The 25,194-nt window shown below is 41.8% G+C and overlaps 1 protein-coding gene and 1 long non-coding RNA gene across 2 annotated transcripts in view; both read left to right on the top strand.

The window, feature by feature from the left end:
• The window catches only part of LOC140530224 (uncharacterized), a 33,745-nt gene that overhangs the window by 4,753 nt on the left and 3,798 nt on the right, over nt 1-25,194 (top strand). Inside the window, exon 2 of the long non-coding RNA XR_011975864.1 lies at nt 24,189-24,298. This is a non-coding gene — a long non-coding RNA (uncharacterized lncRNA). The remainder of the gene's footprint in view (nt 1-24,188; nt 24,299-25,194) is intronic.
• LOC140530223 (CARD- and ANK-domain containing inflammasome adapter protein-like) lies at nt 6,448-9,215 on the top strand. The gene has a single exon (XM_072649640.1). It carries the CDS (start codon nt 6,886-6,888, stop codon nt 9,124-9,126), a length of 2,241 nt encoding a protein of 746 aa, XP_072505741.1. The 5' UTR covers nt 6,448-6,885; the 3' UTR covers nt 9,127-9,215.

Raw genomic sequence — 25,194 nt, 5'->3', positions numbered from 1 at the left:
GTCCCAGAATAAAACAATCTTCTGTAGACTCCACTTCAACATTTCTATGCAGGTAAAATAAGGTTAAAATATGTTTCAATAAAAGCTTTAAAGGGGGAAGCTGTGGCACCCCCAGATTTGGAGCTAGAAGATATGGCTCTGCTACTTGTGTGACCTGGGATAAGTCATATGACTTCTTGGTGACTCAGTTTCCCTAACTGTAAAATGAAGGGATTGGATGACTTTTGAGGGCCCTTCCAGGCTGAGTTCACATCTTAAGATGCTACAAAGACAGGAAAGAAGTCACCAAGGATGAGCCTAAGGAAATATCTAGAAGTTCGTCATGGAATCTTAGGATCTCTGAGTTTGAAGGGACCTCAAAGATCATCTTTTCCAATCTGTATGTGAATAGCATTCCTTGACGATGATCATCCACCATCTGCTCAGAAACATCACTTCCTCCCCCACCTCACACCCCCTGCAACAATATGTGCACATATATGCACATGCCCCTTACTCACAGAGTCCATGATAAAAATTAAAAATACAAAGGATTAAAGGGTACCCTAGATCCTACCAAATGACCAGCAAACTGGAAACTGATAAACAGATCAAAGAGAAGAACTCTACTTTCCAAGCCCTCCCTTTACCATTGGCCATCCTCAGGGCTTTGGGATTGGAACAATGTTCTGTTAGCTTAATGTTTCAAGTCAATAGATGGCCACAATAGAATCAATGAAATTTGAAGGCAGAAAAGACATAAAAGAAACATTAAGTCCAGCCCCCTCATTTTATAGATGAGCAAAGTGAGACCCAGAAAGACATATCCCCTCATATCACCCAGAAAACCCACAGTAAAGCCAGGACTCTGTGGAATTCTTGACTTTTGTCCAGTGTTCTTTCCACCACCCCGTGCCCCTTCCTTTGGAACATGAAGAGACCTTAGAATGTAGAACATCTAAGATGAAATAGGAACAAAAGGGCCATATGGAGCCAGGAGAGCTGGGGACATCCAGCCCCTACCCCCATCCATTGTTCTGTATTTCTAACTTTGCTGTGTGCTCTTCCCAGTAACAAAGACACTAGTCTCCCTATAAATACTTTAAAAACAATCTGAAGAGAACGCTAGGTCTATTTGATATTTTTTAAGTTGTTATCTTTATCCACAGGACATCTGGACTAGTATTCTATATTTAAGTGTGTGGAAATACCAGATTACATGTCTAAAAGCTCATGGCTTCAGTCCTATGACGCTATCACTCAGGGATTGAGACAGTGCCTTCACGGGCACTGGGAACTCCCAGGGTATGGAAACTCCATCTTCCAATGCAGGCCAGCACTTTTTCTGAAACTTATGGTTTTACAGAATGGCCTTAAAAGATGTCAAATATGCAGTCCATTGACATTCTGTAGCCTACAACACTCTTGAGCACAACCTGAACTAGACCACTATGGCCCAGTGAGAGGAGGTGGCAACCATGTGAATGGAGAGAAGGGGATGGAGGTGAGAAATGTCATGGACAGCGTTTTGGCATGACTGAATTTGGGGAGGTCAGTGAATAGTTGAATCCATCCCATAGCTTGTGAACCTGAGTGATTGAAAGAATGGTGGTACCTTCATCAGGAATAAGGAAGTCTGGAGAAAGGGGAGTTTAAGGGGGAAAGCGAATGAGTTCTGTTTTGGACATGTAGAGTTTGAGATAACTACAAGGCACCCACATGGGGATGATCACCAGGAAGTTGGGAATGTAAGTTTAGAGGCTAAGTCTATAGATATAGAGATGCCATTACATGTGCATAGAGTTGATCATTAGATGCAAAAGAGATGCCAAGAGGAGCTGAATTCTATCTGGAAAACAATAGTATCCTAGAAATTATTTTAGAAATAAGACCCCTCTAGAATATTCACCTGTCAAAATCTGGTTACATCAGTACTTCCTTGTCTGGCCTCTGTATTTCACAAGAGCATCTATAAAAGGTCTTAAGGGTTGCAAAGCACTTTATTCATATTATTCTCATATGATTCTCACACCAACCCTAGGAGGCAGGTGTTATTATTATCAACTCCATTTTACAGATAATGACACTGAAGCAGACAGAGGTGAAGTGATTTGCCCAAAGTCATGCATTAGGAAGTGTCTAAGTCTTGAACTTGGGTCTGGTGTTCTAGGCGCTGCCATCTGTCTGCTTCACCTAGGTAAAAATTGTTAAAGTGCATTGAAAGAATATAAGGTGCAGTGAGATAATATCTGTCAAGTACTTTGGAAACCTCAAAGTGCCATGTTTACCTAATATTATTAGTCTAAGGAACTCCCAGAGTCAAGTCAGTTGGTCTTGAATTGATGAGTGGATGAGTTAGATGCTCAGATTTGTGCAGCTTGAGTTACACCTAAGTTGAACTGTTCAACTGTTCACCAACTGTGTGACCCTAGGCAAATCACTCTCTCTCTCTCGACCTGTTTCCTCAAGTATAAAATGTCATGGGGCTGGACTAGATGATCTCATAAAGGTTCCTTCCAGTCCTAAGTCTATGATCCATAGTCCCATGATACTCTATAAAATGAGGGCATTGGACCATATGGTTTCTAAGATCTATCAGTTATTGCCTCTCCAAGGAAACCATTTCAGGAAAGTCCAAATCATGCTCCACTTCATTCTCTCTTCTCTATGTAGCTCCTCAGCAACCTCTTCTCTGGGGCATGGGCACCCTTTCCTCTTCTCTAACCCCAAAGTTCTAGAATCATGAATTGCAATCAAATTCACTTTGCTATAGTTCATGGATGGGTTGTGTCAATCTATTCCCCAAGGGCTCCCACTTACCATCCACCCTACCCTTACTATCACTCTCCAAGGTTTATTTCTACTTTTAGAATATAAACCCTTGTGGTCAAGGACTATCTTTGCTTTTATATTTGTATCCCTAGTGCTTATCATGGTGCTTGGAAAAAAGTAAGCACTTAGTAAATATTCTTTCATTCATTCTCATTTCCTTTTATGAATCTAAGAGAAAATAGGCCAACACAGCAGAATCTAGATTCACCAAATGGTGAATGACGGTGAATGTTTGGGGCTGCTATGGGAGGTCCTATTCATCAAGAGCACTAAGGTAAACAGGTTGGTCATATCCCTTGACGTCTCATTTTGTCAATGACCAAACTTTGATGTTCCTGGACATTTTCATTGTGACCTTGACCAGTCTGCTTTCCTCTCCTTGCTTTCCTTTCACTTGTCCCACTCACTTCAGTTATATCCCAAAGGCATCATGGCTACATTTTGACCTGACTCACACTTTCAAATTTGGCTACAAGCTTGTCTGTTCCTCAGGCCTGAGGCCTCATTTCCTGCTGAGGTCTTCTCTACAGCCTTCTCCTACTGAAATTCCCAGACCTGTTAATGAAACATCCAATGAACTTAGTTTCTCCAAACTTTAGGGAGTACAAACCCCAGGCTCTCAAATTAGGCAATTCCAAACAGCTGAGCCTGAACTACCAAGTGAATTAATCAATCAATCAACAAGCATTTATTAAGTACCACTTTAATCCAAGCACTATGCTAGGCACTGAAGATGCAAAGAAAAGAATGAAACCATGTTTTTTTAGAACAAATTTTGATAACTGGGCCTCAATCCAATTGGTTTCCTTTTTAATCGTCTATATTTTACATAATTCCCTCAAGGAGCTTATAGTCTATTGGGAAAGATAACAAATACATATGTAAGTATATTAAATAAATATATATGTACATATATTTATGTATTTGTAAATTCATTCACATGTAATATATATATATATACATATAATTTAAAAATGAAACAATTTATTGAGAATCTCTGAGATCAGTAAAGGTTTCATATGGAAGGTGATGCTTGAGCTGATGGTTTTGAAGGAAACTAGTCATTCCAAAAGGTGGAGATAAAGAGGAAGGTTTCAGTCAGAGATGACAGATAATGACGTGGAGGTATGTCTTTTGTGAGAATCAGTAAGAAAGCTAATTTGCCTAGATTGTAGAGAGCATGAAGGGGAGCAATACGGAATCATGGAAATGTAGGTTGGAACCAGTTTATGAAGGTATTTAAATGCTGAACCAATAAAGAATTTTATTTCATCCTGTTTGAATATGAATGAGATCATATTTCATCCTAGAGATAACAGGGAGCCATTGGAGTTTACTGAGTATGGTCATACCTGTGCTCTAGGAAAATCACTTAGGCAACTATGTAGAAGATGGATTGGAAGGAAGAGAGATTTGAGATTGGGTGGGTCAATTAGGAGGCTATTGAAGTCACCCAGGGTGGTGGATATGGGGGTAAGAGCTGTTGTGAAATCAACAAGATGGGGCCAATGATCAGAATGTTAGATTCCTGTAGTGTTCCATTCAGGCTCTGAAAGCACTTACAAGGGTGGTGATCAGAGAGCCTTTGAGCCAGTTGATGTCTCCCTATTAACTCAGTGGATAGAATGCTAGGCTGGGAGTCAGGAGGACCTGCAATCAACCCCTGCCTCAATTTCATGCCAGCTGTATTGCCTAATTTATTCTTCCTGACTCAGTTTCCTCATCTGCAAAATGAGGGGGTTAGAATTTGTGATTTCCAAGGTCTCTTCCAGTTCTGATCTTATGATCGTAGGATGCAAGCCTTTCTCTTTCTCCTAGAGGTGGATTAGTGCTATAGTGACTTTTTGAGATTTGCCCTAGAAGACCTTCCTTACCTTTTGAGGCAGCCCATTCCCCTTTGGGATAGCTCTGATTGGTAGGAAGGCTTTCCTTCAACAGAACCTATATATTCCTTTCTACATCTTTCACCCTATGCAACTGGTTCTGCCCTCCTGGGCCAAGCAGAACAAAACTAACCCTTCTTCCATATTGTTGCAAAAACTGTCTCTTTTGTTGTTGTTGTTCTGATCTTGGATCCAAGATCCTAGAAGACAGATTCAGACACTTTAAGACAGCTCACATGTACCCCTTCTCCCAAGACTGGCAGGCAGAATTGCCAGAGATTTCTTAGGATCCATTAACATCGCTTTCTAGAATTCAAGGTCACGTTCACACCCCAATACAACATTGATGGAGGAAGCTAGTCAAGTGATCAATCAATGAACATCTGTTAAATACTTACTATGTACCAGGCACTATACTAAGTGCAGGGGATACAAAAAGAAGCAAAAACAGGTGCTGTCCTCAAGGAACTCACAAGGGAAGATGGATTGAACACTTTCTGAAGTTGAATCAGAGAGTGTATGATGGGTTGATGCACTGATAGGTGCACTAGGTGGCTCATTGGAGAGACTGCCAAAGTTGGAGTCAGGAAGACCCAAGTTCAAATCTTGTCTCACCAGACACTTATTGTGTAACCCTCCCTAAACAAGTCACTTACCCTCTCCACCTCACTTTTCTCAACTATAAAATGGGGATAATAATAGCACCTTCCTCCCAGGAGTTGTAGCAAGATCAAATGAATATTTGTGAAATGCTTTGTAAACTTGAAAACTCTACATAAATGTTGGTTATTTTTAGACATGCTCTCATCAGTTCTTCAAATATGAATAAAACCCTTCACTGTTGCCCTATCGGTACAAGGATAAAATGCAAAATCCTTGGTGCAGCATTCAAATCTCTCTACCATTTGGCTCCCACCAACCTTTCAAATTCTATTTCTTCTTAACCTTCCCTCCTTCCCTATTTCACACACTCCATTGTAGCCTGACTGGCGTCCAAGTCGTTCCTCATACATAACACTCCATTTCCCATCTCCGTGCCTTTGCATAGGCTGTCCCTCATGCCTAGAATGAGATCCCTTCTCACCTCTGCCTCTTGAAATATGTAGTGTTCTTCAAAGCACAATTCAGGTGTCACTCAAGACCTTTCCTGATCCCCTCAGGTGTCCTCTCCCTCTTAAATTACCTTGGGTTAGAGGATGCACATTAGGTGTCTCCTTACCCGCACATGTGTTGTATCCTCCTCACCCCCAGGAGAAGAAACTCCTTGGCTCTTGCATGAAAGGACCTCCGAGGACATTTAATCCAGCTTCATCATTTTACAGATGAGTAAACACTGCCCATAGAATTTAATCCCAGGTAATCAAGAACAGGTGGAATTCAAACACAAATTCTCTTGGCTCCAAATGCAAAGCTTTTCTCATTGTACTGCACTGCCTTCTGGGACTGTTCCATTCTCCTCTTAGTGCCCCTGGCATCTAACCCAGCTCCGGGCATGGAATAGATGTCCAATAAATGTTTGTGGAATTGAATTGGATTGGATTGAATTCATTTGAATGCAATTGACCTGAATAGAATCAGACTGAATTAAGGGGAATTGCCTACATGGACTTCTCGCCTCTGGGGCTCCTAGTATCTTCCATTTTCTTCAGTGTTTCATGAAAGGAAAGCCTGCATAGCAACAGTCGCTAAGGGCTTTTGTTGTCATCATGAAAGGCTGCTTACATTACTACCTACAAAAAGGGTACCTGAGACTTCCCACCAAAGGGAAGCTGCCACAGAAGAATGGGGAGACTTTCCTCCTAAGTGGCCAGACCACCCCCAGAAAGCTGTCTCCTTGCTTCCCAAATTACTGAGGATCAAACAAAATACATTTGCCAAATTGATTCCTGACCTGGCTTTTTTTTCCTTTAATTTCCTTGTCCTTCTTTTCTAGTCATTATTCTTTCTATTTGGTTTTGTCCTGAACTGCCAAAGATCCAGAGTGAAATATGGCAGCTCTGACAAAGGAGAGCAGATCTGTATTTCTTTCCCCCCATCTCTGATAATTCCTTTTTGAAATTTGACTCTCTGGGATACAGTTGTTCTTTAGACAAGAATCTGTGAAATATCATCATTCCTTTGATCTTTCCGTCTCAAGCCCCAGCTTGGACCAGCCCTTCCATCAGCCTGCAGATGACTTAACCTTCTCACCATGTGTTCTTCAACCCATGGGCGGAGCAGCCCTTATGCCACAGAAGTAATGAAGATGAAAAAGTGGGAGCTGGCAGCAGGCATTAAGGATTCAGACGTTCTCATCAAGAGACTTGTGGACTATGGGATTTTGACACCTGAACAAAAGTTGGCTGTGTCCTACTACAAGACAAACCTTGAAAAAGTGACCCGGGTCTTGGACATACTGATTTCCCAAGGGGAGCATGCTTGCCGGATGTTTTTTTACCCATGTCTGAAACAACTAGAGCCTGACTTGTATTATGTCATAAGGAAATATACCATGGGCACAGAAGAGATCATCCAAGGGGCTGAAGGACAGTTAATGGGTCACTTGCTGGATAGGGACAAAGATAATCTGGGAAAATCTGCTGAGGAAGTCTACAAAAAGCAGAGTATAGGGGTCCAGGAAGCTTCAGTCAAGCCAAAGACAGCTTCTAATGTGGCCGCTAAAATTAGACAATACCTACCAACTCAGACTCCTGGCAATAGTCCCGCTCCTCCTCCCTATCTCCTGACTGCATCAGGTAAAGGAGATGTAGCTGATATGGAGAATGTTCTAGAAAACAAGCATATCAATGAAGTAATGTTCCCCAGAGAAAGCCCATTGGGTATGGCAATGACAGATGACCTGGTTGAAATTGATTACCCAATGACCAAAGGCTCTAGGGCAGAAGCAAAGGATTGGAAAGAGAAGTCCCTTTTGCAAAGAGCTGCTGAAAGGGCCCGTGGGGATGCGGTGAAAGTTATCCAAGGAGGGGTGAGCACCACCAGCATGCCCCTGAGTTTCAGTTTACAAGGTGGCCAATGCTCCCTTATGAGACCAATGCTGGAAGAAAACATGGGGAACCCTTACCATTTCCAATGCAGGTCAACTCTCCAAGAAGAAAGCGGAGGGATACAGGTGTTCCCAGAAAATGATGATCTCTTGGATGCCAGGGATCACAAGGAAGACCCAGCTTCAGATTCCTCTGAGATGAATAGTTTGGATGAAGCCATAAAGATTTTGTTAACAGCTGGGGTTAACGCAGATTCTGGCATTCTCCATAATGCTTTCCACCATGATGACCAAGATGTCATCCAGCTGTTGCTAAAATATTCAGCAACTCTACCCTATGAAACCAGGGAGCAAGCTCTTTTTGAAGGTGTGCGGAAGAATCTCCCTGAGGTTGTAGCAGCCTTAGCAGATGGAAGCATTGACCTGAATGTGCAGAATGATAACCACTACACACCCTTACTCTTGGCGGCTGAGATGGATAGGACCTCATGTGCTGAAGTACTTATCCGAAAGGGAGCCAACATGGAGGCCAAGACAGCCTGTTTGGAGTCCGCTCTGCACCTGGCAGTTAAAGTGGGTGCCATTTATACTGCAGAGCTCCTGTTGGATAGTGGCATGAATCCTAACATCGCAGGGTGGAATGGCCAGACCCCCCTCCATGTTGCTGCCTGGCACAATAAGCACGAGATGATTGGTTTGCTGATCCATGCAGGGGCCCAGATCAACACCCTCACCACCGAGCAGACTGCCCCACTGCACATTGCCTGTGAAAGGGGGAACCTGGACACTGCTGTCCAGCTGATCCAACACGAAGCAGATGCAAATGTGAAAAATAAGCTATCCATGACCCCTTTACACTTGGCTGCCCGGGCAGGTGACAAGACTATGGTGGAGCTACTGCTCCATTCTAGTGCAGACCCCAACGTGCCTGACAAAGAAAAGAAGACCCCGCTTCACTGGGCAACATCTGGGGGTTATCTTGATGTGGTGAAATCTATGCTGATCCACAAGGTCAGGTTTGGAGCTAGAGACATGGACGGCTTTTCTCCCCTACATTACGCAGCCCTCAAGGGCAACATGGAGATGGTAAAAATCTTCCTTGAGGCAGGGAAATACAAAAATATCAACGATCGAAACATCTACCGAAAGACCCCCCTGCATCTGGCTGCTGAGCAGGGCCACAGGGACTTGATCAAACTGCTGATAAGTTGCGGGGCTGCCGTGAATGCCTTAGACAACAACAGAGACACTCCATTACACTGTGCTTGCAAAACTGGGCACTGGAGCTCTGTCTCTTCCCTGATAAGCTGTGCTCAGAGGGAGAAACCTGACCTCCAGGCTGCCAACAGCCTTGGGAAGACGCCTCTGCAGGTGGCCGAGGGCTTAGTGATGGAGAGCCAAGAGCAGATTGTGGCCCTGTTGAAGAAAAAAATGTTCTTAAGATAGATGCCTGAGGAAAATGGAAGCGGTTCATTTAGTTATTCTGGAAGCATATCTATAATTCTAATAAAAAGGATACTTCCATATTTCAAAAATGTGTGGTTCCACTCTTTCAGGAATCACCCCCACCAGTGACCATCCTAATAACTGTAATAGTCAATATCAATATTGGGTACTTTGTGTACCCAACAACTTATGAAGATCCTTTACTAAAACCTGAGAGTAGAAGGCAATGTGGCTAATTAGGTAAAGTATCAGACTTAAAATCAGAAGAGATGGGTTCAAATCCCACTTCTGGCACATCCTAGCTTAGAGGTCCCTGAAGGAAAATGCTTCTAAAAACCAAATGAGGAAGGCCATTGGTAAGAGGGAAAGCGTCCAGAAGAGGACAACCAAGATAGTGAAGGAAGGACCATATTATCTGAGGATTAGTTAAAAGACGTTAAGTCTGTTTAGACAGAAGATGACTGGACGGGAAGGGGGAGGCAGGGGAGATCTGATAGCTGTCTTGAAGTATTTGAAGGTTTATCATATGAAGGGGAGACCAGACTTTTCCTGCTTGGCCCCAGATAGTAGAACCAGAAGCAATCAGTGGAAATTGCAAAGAAGCAAATTTAGACTTGTTGTCAGGAGAAAACAATTTCCCGATCATTAGGACTATCCCTAAGTGGAATGGACTGCCTCAAGGTGTGGGAGGTGTAGTAGAGGCCTTCAAGAAGAGGCCAGATGGCCACTTGTTAGATATTATAATGGGGGATTCATTTTCAGATAGAGGTTGGACTACACAGTCACTGAGGTTCCTTCTAAAATTCTGGGATTCTGTAACTTTAATATCTACCAGGAAAGTAACACCCTGGGAATTATTTTTGAAGTCATATGGAGGCTATTGATAGTGACCTCATTGGTAAAGGGAATCAACATACAGGGAGTACCCCACCTGCACCATAGCACTTACCTTGCAGGTGTTGCTAAACCCATTTTACAGCTAAGGAAACAGAGGTTCCAAGAAATAAAGTGACTTGTTCAAGGTGAGATGAAATTGAAATCCACTTCTCTCTTGACTCCAAGTCAAGCTTTCTCCCATACCATGTTACTTATCAATCTTCCTAAACTTTAATTTGGGGTCTTCATGAACTGCTATGAATAAAAAGTTTGAGCCCTGGAGATTCTGTGCACTTATCATAGAAATATAGCCCTGAAACTAGAAGGGACCTTTTAAATACCATTTAGTTCAGCTGTCTCATTTTCCAGCTGAGGAAACTGAGACACAGGGAGATGAAGGGATTTGCCCAAGGTCATACAGCTAGTAAATGGAAGGGGTAGAATGTGAACCTGGGTCCTTTTGTGTTGTAAACAGATAAGTCGTTCCACAGTGGCTCACTACCACTGTCCTAGCTAGGTTGGCCTCAGATGACGAACATACACCTTCAATAGGCCTGTCCTCCAAACCTTTCCAACCTGAGATGCTTCTGATACTGCCTTTGGGAACATTCTCATCTGTTCCACATTAAAGCAATCAGAAGAGGAGGCTAGAGGAGGAATAAAGAGAATGAAGCCACAAATTAGATTTTTCAAAAGCCACAGGTGCCCTGAAACTATGAGCATTTGAAGGAACATTTAAGCTAATGCTGAGCCGAAGGAAAGACAGACAGATGCCATGAAGTTGCTGGTTTCCTCTAGGGAGCATGGCATAAATTTATTCACTGGTTCATGAATTATTTGGGAAAAATTAAAGGTTATTCATATGCAATTAGGGACACACACCTACATATTCAAAAAACCTTCATTGGCTCCCCATTACCTCAAGGATAAATTATAAATTCCTCCACCTAGCATTTGAGTCCCTTCCACAATCTGGTTGCAGCCTGTTTTTCCAGATTCATTTCCCATTATATCTCTTCATGTTCTAGCCACACTGTTCAATTTGCTGCTGTTCTCCCTATAGAACACCCAGCTCCCATCCCCATGCCTTTGCACAGGCTGTCCCCGGTGCCTAGCATATCTTTCCCCTTCACCTTTACTTCTTAGAATTTTTAGCATTCTTCAAGGCTTGTCTTAGGAGAGACACCTTCTGAACGAGACCTTTGCTGGTTCCTTTAACTCTTGGAGCTTTCGTTTGTCTCCGGTGCGCCTGCACATTGTTTGTATTTACACTGGACATAGTTTGTGTTGACTTGATCTGCACCATTGTGTCCTCCCAGTAGGATGGAAGCATCTTAAGGGCAGAAATTGTTTTGGGGAGGTTTTTTGTGTCTCCATTATATCCACAATGCTGGAATATAGGTGCTTAATAATAAAATGCTTTTTGAGTTGCTGAATTAAATTGAATTGCCATTGTATAGAAGAGAAAACACACTCTGGTGAAGAGAATTATCCAAGTTCCAATGCTAGTGACTGACAGATCAAGAACTGACTGAAAGTCCACTCCTGTACAAGAAAGGCTTTCCTGGGCACCTGAGTTGTGACCTTGTTCTCCCTCTCTCTCTGTCTCCTCCTCCTCCTCCTCTCTCTCTTTCCCCTCCCCTGTCTTCTCTCTCTCTGTCTCTCTCTCTCTGTCTGTCTCTCTTTCTCTCTGTCTGTCTCTCTCTGTCTGTCTCTCTCTCTGTTTGTCTCTCTCTCTGTCTCAGTCTGTCTGTGTGTGTGTCTCGTCTCTCTATCTCTGTTTGTCTGTCTGTCTCTCTCCTCCTCTCCCTTGTCTCTTGTCTCTGTCTATCTCTTTCTCCTCTAATAATCTTGAATTTACTGGGGTGGAGGGATCAAGGAAGATGTTGATCAAATTAAGGAATTCTCCACCCCCACCCCTACAGTAAATTTTATGAAATTGAAGTACATAGGACATTATCTATCTCAATCCAATTAGACATGGAGAATTCTAGTGAATGTACCATTTTCCATAGCCGATTTAAAAAAAAAAAATAAACTAAATGAGAGTCTCTTCAGAGCTCTTATCTCTTGAGGATTTGTTCTTCCTTTTTCTTTACACTTTCTTCCAGAACACAGAAGGGAGGAAATGGGATAAAATGAATGGAATGCAATAGAATTTGGATGGGACCATATGGGATGGAGTGAGACAGGTCAGGAAGGGAGGAGATTGGATAGAATTGGGTGAGACAGGACAGGATGGGATAGGATGGAAGAAGATGGAATGGATGTTTGGAGATGGGATAGGAGGGGATGGGATGAGATTTCATACCTCATCTGCACCTCAGGGCAACAAGTGCTATTTACAGCAGAGATACAGGAGAGGGGTGGGAATGGGGAACATATGCACATAGCCTGAGGAGAGAAATATCTAAATTCTAACCTCCAGGGTAGAGAAAATGTGTGTTGAATTTCTCAGATAACTTGATCTCAGAATCTAGCCATATATCAAAGAAGGGAAATTTCCTGGATATCAAGAGTTTTGAGAATTGCCTCTTAGATAACTATTTGGTTCAAAAATCAGTGAAATTAGACATTCAGATATTGAACTTTCTAGAGAGAAGGAAGAAGGCAGTCCATCTCATTCTTGAGGAGTGTTCTACTTGGAGTACAAAGCCAGTGAGAGATGAACAATATGAGTGTCTCAAGAAAGGGTTGGCTTGTTTAACACCTAGTCATAAAGCATGTTTACCTTTTGGGGGGAGTCAGCCACAGGCTTAGAACTGTGAGTCCTGGGAAGAATGTATAGGACTCTCTGGGAAAAGGAAGACAGACATGTATGCCAATGGTAATCCCAAGTTCAGTTTCTTTCTGGGGAGGAGTGAAGCTCATATACTTGCTGAGTACTTTATGTTTTTGTATTTGCTCATGGGCTCCCATGAGTTCTTATATCTTGAGTATCTTTGGTGGGAAGAAACAATGGCTGTACCATACCCAGTACTCATATTGTGTGTTGAGTATTTTTTTGGTCGGGGACCCTGTCATCCACATTTTGGGGAGATCTTAGGCACAAGCTATACCCAAGCTTTATTTTGGAGATAAACCTGGGGTTTGTTATTCTGGGGTTCAAACAGAGACAAAAAAATCTGACTTTCTTTGAGGCCAGGTTCCCAAGACTATATGCAGGCCTGTGTGATCCAAGTCTCTTTGTTGGTGCTCCCTGGCTATGGGGTATATTACTAATCAGGGCATAGGTTGTATCCCTTAGTAATAATTATGATATTAATGATAGCTGGCAGTTATTTAGTGTCATAAAGTTTACAAAGCGCTCTCTCTCAGTGAGCTCATTTGGACCTCATCACACTACAGTTACTGCCATTTTTACAGATGAACAAAGTGAGGTTTGATGAAGTACCCATGGTCATATAGCTAATAAGCAAGATATGAACCCAGGTCTCCCTCACACTCCATTAACTTTGTCATGTAAATCTCTTGAGGAAGAAATGCAAACTAATGTAAACTCAAGGGTCCACCTCACACCTATCAAATTGACAAAGATGACAAGAAAAGGAAAATTATAAATGTTGGAGGAGGTATGGGAAAACAGACAAATGAATGATGGGGCTGGAGCTGTAAATTGGTCTGGCCATTCTGGAAAACAATTTGTAATCATGCCCCAACATTCACTAAGATGAGTATACCCTTCGACCCAGCTATTTGACACTCAGAGGTAGAGAACCTGTAGCCTTCTAGGTCCTCAGGTGCAGCCTTTTGACTGAGTCCAAGCTTTACAGAACAAATCCTTTTATTAAGGGGATTTGTCCTGTGAACTTTGTATTCAGTCAAAGAGCTGCACTTGAGGACCTAGAGGGCCATATGTGGCCTCGAAGGGGAGGTTCTCCATCTCTGCATCTAGGCCTATACTTCAAAGAGATAAAAGAAGGGGGAAAAAAACACAGAGGCACAAAAATATTTACAGCATTCCTTTTTGTAGTGGCAAAGAACTGGCAATTAAAGGGGTATCCGTTGATGGGGAACAGTTAGACAAATCATTGTTTATGTGTTATGCTGCTGCTGTGCCATAAAGAATGACAGAAGGGATGGTTTCAGAGAAGACTGAACAAACTGATGAAGAGGGAGTAAATAGAACCAGGAAAAGAATGCAGATGACGGCAACCACAGCGTAAGGACAAACAACTTTAAAAGATTTAAGAATTCTAACCAATCCAATGACCAACCATGATTTTAGAGGATCGACGAGGAAGCAGACGAGGAAACAGACTATCAGACCTCCTGATAGAGAGCTGATGGGCTCAAGGTGGAGACAAATGAAAGACAATGTGAGAATTTATTTTGTTGATTATTCATATTTGTTACAAAGGTTGGTGTTTTTTCTTTTTTCTTTTTCAAGTAGGGAAGTTCAGAAGGAGAGAAAATAAATAATTTAAGGAAATAAATAATAATAACTTAAGAATAAGTTTTTAAAGTTTTAAAAACTTGAGGTTTTTCATTTATGGAATCATCCATTCCATCAGTCAGTTGGAAGTCTAGCAAACACCAGGTGCTTAGAAAAAATGTTAATTGAATTAAATTGAAATAATTTTAATTAAAAAGAGATGGGATGACCGCATAAGAAAAGTTCAGCTTTCTTTTGTAATAGTATAAAACAAACAAACCAACCAGGAAATTATAACTGACATTTGTATAGCATTCTAAAATCTGAATGAATGAATAAACCTTTTTTAAGTGCTTTTTTTATGCCAGGCACTATGCTAAGTACTGAGGATGCAAAGACAAAAGGGAGATAGTGAAAACCATGTATATCTGCATGTGGGGGCTGAGGAAGGGGATTTTAGTTCAGGGAGTCAAAAGGATGGAGAGTGGGAACATAGGACAGTCTACCGACACACACTTTCCAGAAGCAATGGCAAAATTGATTTGATTGCTGTTTTCAGAACAAGAGATGGAAAGCAGATGGGGTTTGCCTGTTGTGGCAGTGTGGCTATAGAATGCTCCAAGATGCCCAGCGTGGATGGGGAGGAAGTCAGTCTGAGGCTAACTGCATCGAGTCAGCTCTATTATCTCATTTCAGCATCACTATAAATCAGGGTGGGACAATTTTGTCCTACTTTATAGATGGAGAAAGAGAGTCTCGGAAAGGTCACTAAGCTTCCTCGGTGTTTAACAGTCTCCATAGATGATGACTGAAGACAGGTTGAATGAAAGATGGCATCTTAATGTCATGGAACATGGTCTGTCCTGTCAACTGATAAGTGAGAAGAATGTGAGAAAATGTGGAAAAACCCATAGGAAGTAACAAGACCAACAGACCAGAGCAGTATACAGTGGTTATGTTGAATCAGGGCTTGGGTGGGTTGGTTAGTTGTTTTTAAGAAGAAAGAGAACAAAACCCAAGATAATGGCTTCAGGTGGACCTAGAAAGGGAAACAGAGCTCTCTCTCTATGGGGGCTCTCTCTTCTTTTCCTGCTCTCATCCTCTCTCTCTCTTTCTCTCTCTCTTTTTCTCTCTCCCTCTTTCTCTTCCTCTCTTCCTTTATCTGTGTTGGTTTTTCATTGTTAAGTGCAAATACAATATGTCACCCCTGTCAATGTTTACTGGAGTACTTGTCTTTACTGATAGTTATTAACTATATACATTTTTTGTAAGTACTATGTGCGGTCCAGGGAGGGAAAGATCAGGGAAACTGTAAAGAAGAGGTGGCCTCTGAACCAGGATTTACAGAAAGGAGAGAAGCAGATCCTCCTTCTCTAAATTTACACTGTTTCTACCTGTGGAAACAATCTGAAGTCTGAAGCTGGGACAAGGAATAGACAGCCAAAGTGTTAATAACCATAATAACTAATGAGAGGGACTAGTTCTGAGACTTTAATGGTGAAGGGGACTCCAGGAGAGGAAGCTCCCTCTACCAGTGCAGGTCTGCACATTCTCTAAAGCTTAGACTGTTAGAGTTTCCAGGAGCATTGAGAAGTTAAGTGAATTTCCAGAGTCACACAGTCATTGTGTGTCAGAGACAAGACTTGAATCTAGGTCTTTCTGGATCCAAGGCTGGCTCTCTATCCACTTATGCCATGCTGCCTCTTTGAAAAGAATAATAATTGTTATAATAAATAGTGATGATAATGATAAAAAATCTCACAGGCCCAAGGGTGGTTGTGTGAGGAGACAGAAAGAAGAGAAGGAGAGGGAAGGGGGAAAGAGAGAGAGGAACAAAAAAAGAAAAGAGAGAGAGAGAGAAAGGAAGAAAAAGAAAGGAAAAGAGAGGGAGAGACACAGAGAAAGGAACAGAAGGAAGGAGAGAAAGAGAGCAGATTATTACATATCTTGACCTTACATAATGCCTTTAATGTTTCTTCTAGGGCAAAGTCCAAAGTTGGAAGGGGGATCGAGTAAGTGGTGGGGAAAGCTGGGCCCCAGTGAAAGGCTGAGCAGTAATCCCTGCTCTGGCTTGAAATGAATTGGACCCACAACAGCACAGATGCTAAAGCCCTTCAAGGTCTCCATTCCCTTTCAAGATAGACCCAGGCAAAGGCTGAAGGACCCTCCCGGTCCTCTGGTATTTTCAGTGGCTTAGCTGGGATCAGTTAGAAAAATGTCCTGTGATTTCCATCAAGGAGGCCGAGTCTGTTTCCAAGGCAAAGGCTTAAAAGCCTAAAGCCCAAAGCCCTTTCAGAAGCCCAGCAGGGCTACACAGCCGACTAAAGTCAAGACAAGTTCAAGGTGTCGGGGCTGGGATGGAAACAAGCCTCAGTGAGCATGAAATTAAATCAAATAAAACCATGGAAAACCTTGGAAATCTCTTCCTGTCTTAAATGAAAACCACAGAAAATGTATGAAGGACTCCAGAATGTCCAAGATTCCCTTCCAAAGTAAATCTCTTTAAAGACTTAAAGGAGTTAAAAGTGCATGTGTTCATCCACATACAACCCCTCACATGTAAACAATTCATGTGGCACCTATACTGGAAAAGGGATTTTTTTCTTCCACAAGTTGTGAAACAATGATTTTTTTAAAGGGAACAGATCAAAAGGCCTTTTGCTTTCTCTGTGAGTGGGATATGATATAATTCATGGGGTGAAGAAAAACATATGTAAACCACTTGGTAACAACTGACTTTAAAGGTCTTTCTATGACAATTAAGTCTTTGAGTTGTTCTGGACTATAACAAGATAAAACACAAAGATTCAGTGGGGAGATGATACGTTGTCAGCTGGATGTTCATTTGTCTATTTCATCCTATTTTTGCCACCTGTATTTTCTGGTCTCATTGGCTACCCTTCACCCTCATGCGTTCTGGGCTCCAGCCAGAGTAGACTCTTTACTGGTTGTTCCCCCAAACACATTCCACAATTTCCCACCGTGGCATCTTTGCTTAATTCTGTCCCTATGCCCAGCAGGTCTGCCCCCAACCCTGGCCCCTCTATATCTGCCAGATAAAGTCATACCCAGTTCTATTCCTCCGTGTAGACTTCTCTGACCCCCTCCCTCCCACAAACACACACCATGCCTGCAGAATACTTTGGCTCTCTCGTGCATAGAACACACAACTTTGTATTATTTTGATTTGCCTTATCTCTCCTCTCAAGTCCTAAGGTCTTTTGAAGGCATTGATCACATCATGGCACCTGGAACTGAACACAATATTCCACATGAGATCTGACAATTGACTGTACAGTGGGATTATCACCTCCCCATTTTGGGGAGCCATTCCGCTCTTAATGCAGACAAAAATTGAATTCACATTTTTTTTGGCTGCTATATCACACTGCAGATTTTATTGAGTTTGCAGTCCACCAAAGCCCCCATTTTTTTTTTCCCAGAATTACTATCCATTACAGTGTGACTTGATTAAAATCACACAACCAATTGATCATCAGTGGTGGCTTGAGCCCAGTTCTGTGTGACTGAGGCCAGATTTCTATGGACCATTACCAGTCCCCCTTCCCTTTCTGGCAATGCCTCCTTCTATCCTCCTTCTTCAGTCCCCTAAACCTCTCCATGTCTACACCTATCATCCATAGAACAAAGGAGCCCAAGGAGTACCTAACACAGTAAGGTTAAGAACCCCTGTACTTGACAAAAAGTCTGTTCTCTGAGGAACCTCCTACTTCTAGATCTACATCCTGGTACTTTACTAGATAGCAGGGACACAAAATTTGGCAGACACACTCTGAGCTCACTGTCCCAAAGGCAGGATGCTTCATCTCAGGGTTCTAAGGGCATCTTTCCTAATGCTACTACCCTGAGCCTCCATTCTTGGGGTATGTTCACCTCAGTATTTACTTCCAGTGAGTGACTAACACTCCATTTCCATTTAACCACTTAACCCAATTAACTTCTAAAAGTTGATATTTACTTCAAAGATGGAGCAAGAACAGAACTGCAAACATTTTCCCCATCCCACCTCCAGTGCTACAGGGGCCTGTCTTCCTCTATACTATCTCAATCTTTGGGAAGAGTGAGCTCAGACAGCACAATTCCCATTTAGCATTGGTCCCACCAAGTTCACTTTCAAATGTAGCATGGATGCTGGATTAGTCTGTATCTCGGCTCCTTCCGGGCTATATCACTAAAGTCTCTGATTCTCAGGGCATCAGTGCTGGTCTGGCTGAAACATGAGGCATGGACTTACCTCCCAGACTCCTTAGATGCCCAGACATTTGGACTCTTGACCTCCTCAAAGTTCACTCTCTTGGTTTTTTGAAACTCCCAAGTTTGGAGAGTCTAGATTGATCTTTTTTCACTTAAAAAGGAAAGAATGAAGTCTAAGGCAAGGACAGAACTGAGGTCAGCATTCGAGGCCATGTGTGAGCCTTGGAGGGAAAGGCCCAAAGGAGTCAAACCCATTATTAAAGGTGGCTATTGCTATTAAGCTCAGAAAGAAAAGACAAGTTTTTGAAGGAGTCCCCAGTTCAGGAAGAATGAAATGTAGCTTGAAGGAAAGAAACAGGTTTCCATGTGGTAAAAAGAGGAAGAAGGAGAAGCATCTGAAAACTCAGCAGGGGAAATCCAATGCCCTCATGACCTGAAAGGCTTTGCCCCAGAGCTGGACATGTAAAAGGAAGGAAGGTGGTGGGCTCAGAGCCTGGAGGTTAGCTAGAGCAGATGATGAGTTGGTGAAAGGGCCAACCAATTGCACTCCTGCTTCAGCTGGGGAGCAGTCAATGACTTTCCTTGGACAATGGGGAAGTGAAGACAGAGGTGGCAGAACCAGACCTCTGACCTAGCCTGGGGATGGGTAGGGAGGCTCCGTGAATAGGTCCCCTCTATGTCTGCAGAAGCAGCAGAGACCTTTCATGGCCCACCTGCCTCTCAGACCATTCTGGGAGAGGAGGTTTGGCATGACTGCAGGGTGGACTAATTAGTAGTGGCATGTAAGTGGCTTCCTAAGAGCTGAAACTTTTTTCTTTGTAAGGGGGAACTGGAAGAAGCTGGGGAATAAGCTCCTGGGAGAGTCACAATGACATGCATGAAATAGAAGTCCCTTGGAGAGATTTTTGGGGCATGTATAAAATGGTAATTTGTCTTGGTCTGCTAGCCATGTGTGGAATGGAAGCGTGTTTGATTGGCTACAGAGGCATGATTAGACAGTAAAGTGTCTGAAAAAGATCTGGGGTTTTTAATGGGTTGCAAGCTCAACATGAGTTAGCAGTGGGTGAAAGAAGCCCCCAAATTAATGTGATCTTGGGTTGCATTAAGATGGACAGAACTTGCATGAATAGAAAATATAGGGAAAGTAAAGGTCCCTGTGTACTCTGCCTTTGTCACACCTCATTTGGAGCACTGTGTTATCTTCTGGACACCAAGACTTACGAAAGACATTGATAATCCAGTAGGGAACCTAGCAAGGCAAAGATCTTGCTATAGAAGGACTCAAGAGTTCGGTGATCTGAACTCCACTGTACTCTGAAAGACCTCTTCCAAATAAAACTCTCCACTCCCATAAGCTTCTAATATTCTCACTAGTGGCTCTGATCTTTTTGTATTTATAGCAAAATTTTTAAAATGAACACTTCAGATCCATCAGACTCCAAACAAAAATATGCAATGTAGAACTGAGTTTGTCAATAAGATTTTGAAACTTGTGGAACAATTAGCCAAAATCTGCCACATCTTGGAGTTTAAGTGTGTGTTATTCATTTTCCAAAGAAAAGCACTGAAATCCCACAGGATCATATTTTTAAATTCATCCTTGCTCAAGTATTTATTCATTTTCACACCATCTTTTTTTTATATTCAAAAATCTTTTTTTAACCACTCAGTTTACATGAAACCAAACTATTTCAGAAAATATAGGAGAGGATGCTTTATGGGGGAGCCAATTTTCCCACCCCCACCCCTCCATGATTGTTATTCATAGAATCTTGGGATCTCAGAGTTGGGAGCGTGCCAAGAAATTGACTAGTTCTACTGAGACCTGAAGCAAGTCCTTCCTTGACAACATAGAAGATCTTCAGTATGGAGAAATCCCAGCCTCCCAAGCAGCCATTCCATCTCAGGACAGCTTTGGCCATTAGAAAATGTTTTCTTTGCCTGGAATCTCTTTGTGGCTTCTTTGTGGTTCACAAAGTAATGTCCAGAATCCAGAAGGGCTGAGCCCAAGATGGACTCATGAAGTATAAGACCTGTCTTACTCTCCCAGAGCCAGTCTCTGTCTTCCTCTCGGGGTCCTATGGGTGCCTTGATGGGCCTGGTGTAGCTAATTCTGGATGCTTTTCCCTCAAGCCCCCCACCAATTGTGTTAGGTGCCAGTGACTCTCTTTATCCCCTTTCCCCCCCAAAACTATTATTTATATAATGACTGAAGGTTCCAAAGGGCTTTACATGTCTATATCTCTTTACAACAATTCTATGAGGTAGGTGCTATTATTATCCCCATTTCACAGGCTAGAGGTTAAGGGACTTGCTCAGGATCATACAGCTAGTTAATATCTAAGAGGTGGAGGGAGATCTCTAGTTATTCTGATCTATATCTTGCCTCTGGACCCGGATGACTCCAGAGGAGAAAGTGAGGCTGGTGACATTGCATAGTCCTTTCTCACTTAAATCCAATTCACTTTCAAGTCATAGCATCATCTTTCTGATGTCGTGGTCCTCTTTGGAGGATTTGAACTCAGATTGTTCTAACTCCAAATCTGGCATGCTATCCACTGAACCACCTTGCTACAGTACAAAGGGGATGTAGCCCACTGACTTTGTAATGCTAGGAAAGAGACTACTACTGGGGAGCATACAGAGTACAGCCACAACTAAGGAGATGCTACAGAGAGGAGCAGGAGAGCATTGGTAAGCAGAGGAGGTTGGATCAGAAGTATGCGATGCCTTGCTGTATGACTCAGATCAGCATCTAGATCTCTCTGACCTGAACCAGAATCAACCAAATTCTTAAATAAAGCTACCAACCAATATAAAAAAAGAGCATCAAGGAAGCACGCTGCTAACTCTTTGATGGACAGGGGATGAGCTCAATATGCAGAAGACACACATTTTTGGACACGGCAAATATGGGAACCTATTTTGCTGGACTATGCAAATTTGTTACAAGGTGTTTTTTTTCCCTCTTTCCCTCTCTCCCCTCAGGGGAGAATGGGGAAAGCTGGGAGGGAGAGAAAATAAATTATTGTTAATTGAAAATAATAAAATTTAATTTTAAATAAAGATAGGATCAGGATTTCATCAGAGAGGAATCTAGTAAAGGGCCATGTTGGCAATTCTTACATCGCTGTAAGGCATTTAGGCCAATCATTATGGATCTTATCTGTACCTGTCACTTTCTGGTTTCACAGACAAGCTAGAGTTTCAGTCACCTCCCTTGATATAACCATTCTCTTAGCCATGAGATTAATGCTACACAAGCTTTTTATGATTTTATTATGGTGCCTTCTTTTGACCATAAAGATTCCCCCCAAAATTTCTACCTCTTTCTCCTTAAGGAATTTCCCCCTCCAATTTCTTTACTTCTCAGGCTTCTATTATATGGCTTTGAATTGGTCTAATTATGTATTTTGTTTATTGTGGCTTTTTGACTCCTTGAATAAATTTAATTCTTTGGCTTCATTTTCAATTATTGGCAAAGCAGATCAAGAATTTGGGATATGCTTTTGTTTTCCAGGTTCCATTCTACATAGTTGTTTGGGTTGTTTCATTGTTTTTAATTATGTGACATGGAATTCACTTTCTACTGTGTGTACAGGCTAGATGGTGACAATGGCCTTCTCAAGCTAGTCTGCCATGGCAATTGGACACTTGTTCTGACAAACATCTCCAAGTAGTTTCACCTTTCCCCCACGGTCCTTACGATGGCAACGATCACCATATATACCTCTGTCTGTAGGTTCTGGAATGTTTTTTACACTGGCAAATATTGTAGGAAAATTCATTCATTCATGATGGCTATAACAGACACCAGCTTTTTCAATTTACTCTGTTTTAATATAGTTAGCCAACCAGTTGAATTTGCGCCATTAAACTCAAGGACTTTGAAATTCTATTCTGAGTGGGCCTATCACTCTTTCAAATTCTAATGAGCCTTGATTTTTCCCATCTGTTTACTTTATTATTAGGTAGCACTTGTGGAATTTGTGTGTATGTCATCAGATTCTTTAGCTTTCCCCTCTTCAAATCTAAGTAACACCTCAACTTCTGCTCAAATTTCCTCTAATATGAGTTTAAGAGTGAAATTATTCCTTATAAGTGTACTGAATTGATTGTAATATATTGTAGTGCAACTCGGAATGGAAGCTATCCTTGACAGAAAGCAGAATGAAAAAGCAATATAAAGTCCTGGCCTATATCACATAGTGCCTAGCACATAGTAGGTGTTTAATACGTGTCTTTTGATCAATTGGTAACTGCTCAGATTTGTTTTCCGGTTTTGTTATGGCATGGTACAGGCACATAATGAAAGCATTTGTATCTTTAGTATATTTTGTGTATTCTAAAGGTTTAGGGGCTTTAGGTTGTCAGTGCCATCTTCACTGAAGAATTTTGAATAAGTGGGGGCTTGATATTTCTGATTTATCCTGATGTATCTCACCTTCTTAAGATGAAACTCACTTCACTGTCTTTCTCGTCAAGCTGATCATCACAACAGTTTCAAGTGGGGCCAGCCTGTGACCCTATGCTGACTCTTCTTAGATTTCTGGGAGTATGCCCCCAAAGAAATAAGAAAAAGAAGAAGGAAGGGTCCTGTATGGATAAAAAGATTTACAGCAGCCCTTTTTTGTGGTGGCAAAGGACTAGAAACTAAGGGAATGGTTGTTAATTGGGGAATGGTTTAACACATTATGGCATTTGGGTGTTGCATAAAATGATGAAAGAAATGCTTTCCGAGAAACCTAGAAGTCTTATATGAACTGATCGATGTAAAGTGAAGTGAATAAAACCAGGCGAACAATTTGTACAATAAAACATTGCAAAAATTAAGAGTTTGGAAAGATTTAAGAATTCTGAGTGATGTAATGACCAATCACAGGCCAGAGGACTGATGAAGAAGCGTTCCCATCTCCTGACGCTAAGACTAACACACAAAATGAGAACCTGGTCTTTGGACTTGGCCAATGTGGGAATTTGTATTGTTTGACCATACGTCTTTGTTACAAGGGTTTTGTTTTTCTTTCCCTGGTGGTGGGGAGCAAAGGGGTGGGAGAGAGAAAAATGAATGCTTAGTAATTGGAAAAAACCATTTAATTTTAAAAAAGAGATTCATATGAATAGCTATTCCATACTGGCTGCTATGCTAATGCAGTTATTAGAATTCCACAAATCTAATTTGCGAATGTTTCAGAGTCCCTGCTAGGTCTTTACAGCTACCATTGTGGGTCCTTTGTGGATACACAGACACCCTTATGGATTTCCATCCCCCGGCTGGCATTTCTTTACTTTGCTATTGTCCCCTACTCACTAAATAATGGACAAAGAGCTGGGTCTTCAAGGGGATGATGGTGGTGGTGGTGGTGGTGGTGAGGAGATAATAACAGGTCTTATATAGCACTTTAACATTTACTTAAATTATTTCATTTGGTCTTCACAACATCCTTGAAGTAGATGCTACTATCATCCCCATTTATTTGCTGTGTGATCTAGAGAAAAATCACTTAGCCTTTCTCAACCCCAGCTCCCTAAAAGGAAGGAGTCAAGCTATGTCAAGGTACCTTCTAACTCTAAATTGTGGTTCTGTCCATCACAGAGAACACTTCATCACAAGCGTGAGAGTGATCCCGAATCAGGAAGAAAAGGTCACAAGAATGGGAAGTGCAGAAAGGTTAGAAAGCAGTCACTGTCCAACGTGGTTAAAATGTAAGAAGTGTGGGTGCTTAAAGGGGTCAAATGTCAGTGGGTTGGAAAATTCGACATCAGAAGCTTTCATTGTCCAATGAAACGAGGTTTCTAAGGAGGTTGCCTGATGTCATAAAACAAGGACTGGGTCAGAAGTCAGGAGTATTCAAATCCTGCTCTGAACACTTAATACCTGTGCAACCACAGGCAAGTCAATTCACCTCATGAAATCTCATTTTTCTAATCTGTGACATGGGGCCAATAATAATAGAGAGTGGCCTGCTGGGAGGTTTAAAAGAGAAAACGTGGGTAAAATGTTTTGCAAACCAGAACTGCTGGCTATTATCTTCATTAAGATAAGATTGTTGGCAGAATTTCCTTTGAAGGCACTTTCTGGAAAGGGTGCCTTGTGAGTTTCAGGGAAGAGAAATACACATACACACACATATACACATACACATACACACATATACACACATATATACACACTCACACACACATATACATATACACACATAAATACATGCATACACACTCATATACATAGACACATATACACATACACACACATATATACACATATTCACACACATATATACACCTATAAATGCACACACACATAAACATACATGTATATGCATGCATATGCACACATACATATGCACATACATACACATACACTCACATATACACACATGCACATATACTCACACATACATATATACACACACAAACACAAACACACACACACACCCCATGACATTGCATTTTGCCTCTCCTGGAAAATCCAAGCCTTTTCAAACATCTTGCCAAGCATAACTGCATACATCTATGACTTTCTCTCCCCCAAACAGATAAATTCTATCCCTGTCTTTCCCTCCCCCCCAAAAAAACCTAGCTATTTTATTTTTCAGATG

This window comes from Notamacropus eugenii, chromosome 2, assembly GCF_028372415.1.
Source record: "Notamacropus eugenii isolate mMacEug1 chromosome 2, mMacEug1.pri_v2, whole genome shotgun sequence".
In the NCBI taxonomy this organism is placed as follows: domain Eukaryota; kingdom Metazoa; phylum Chordata; class Mammalia; order Diprotodontia; family Macropodidae; genus Notamacropus; species Notamacropus eugenii.
The sequence above is the reverse complement of the archived record's forward strand: the minus strand, read 5'-3'. Positions and strand labels throughout refer to the sequence as shown.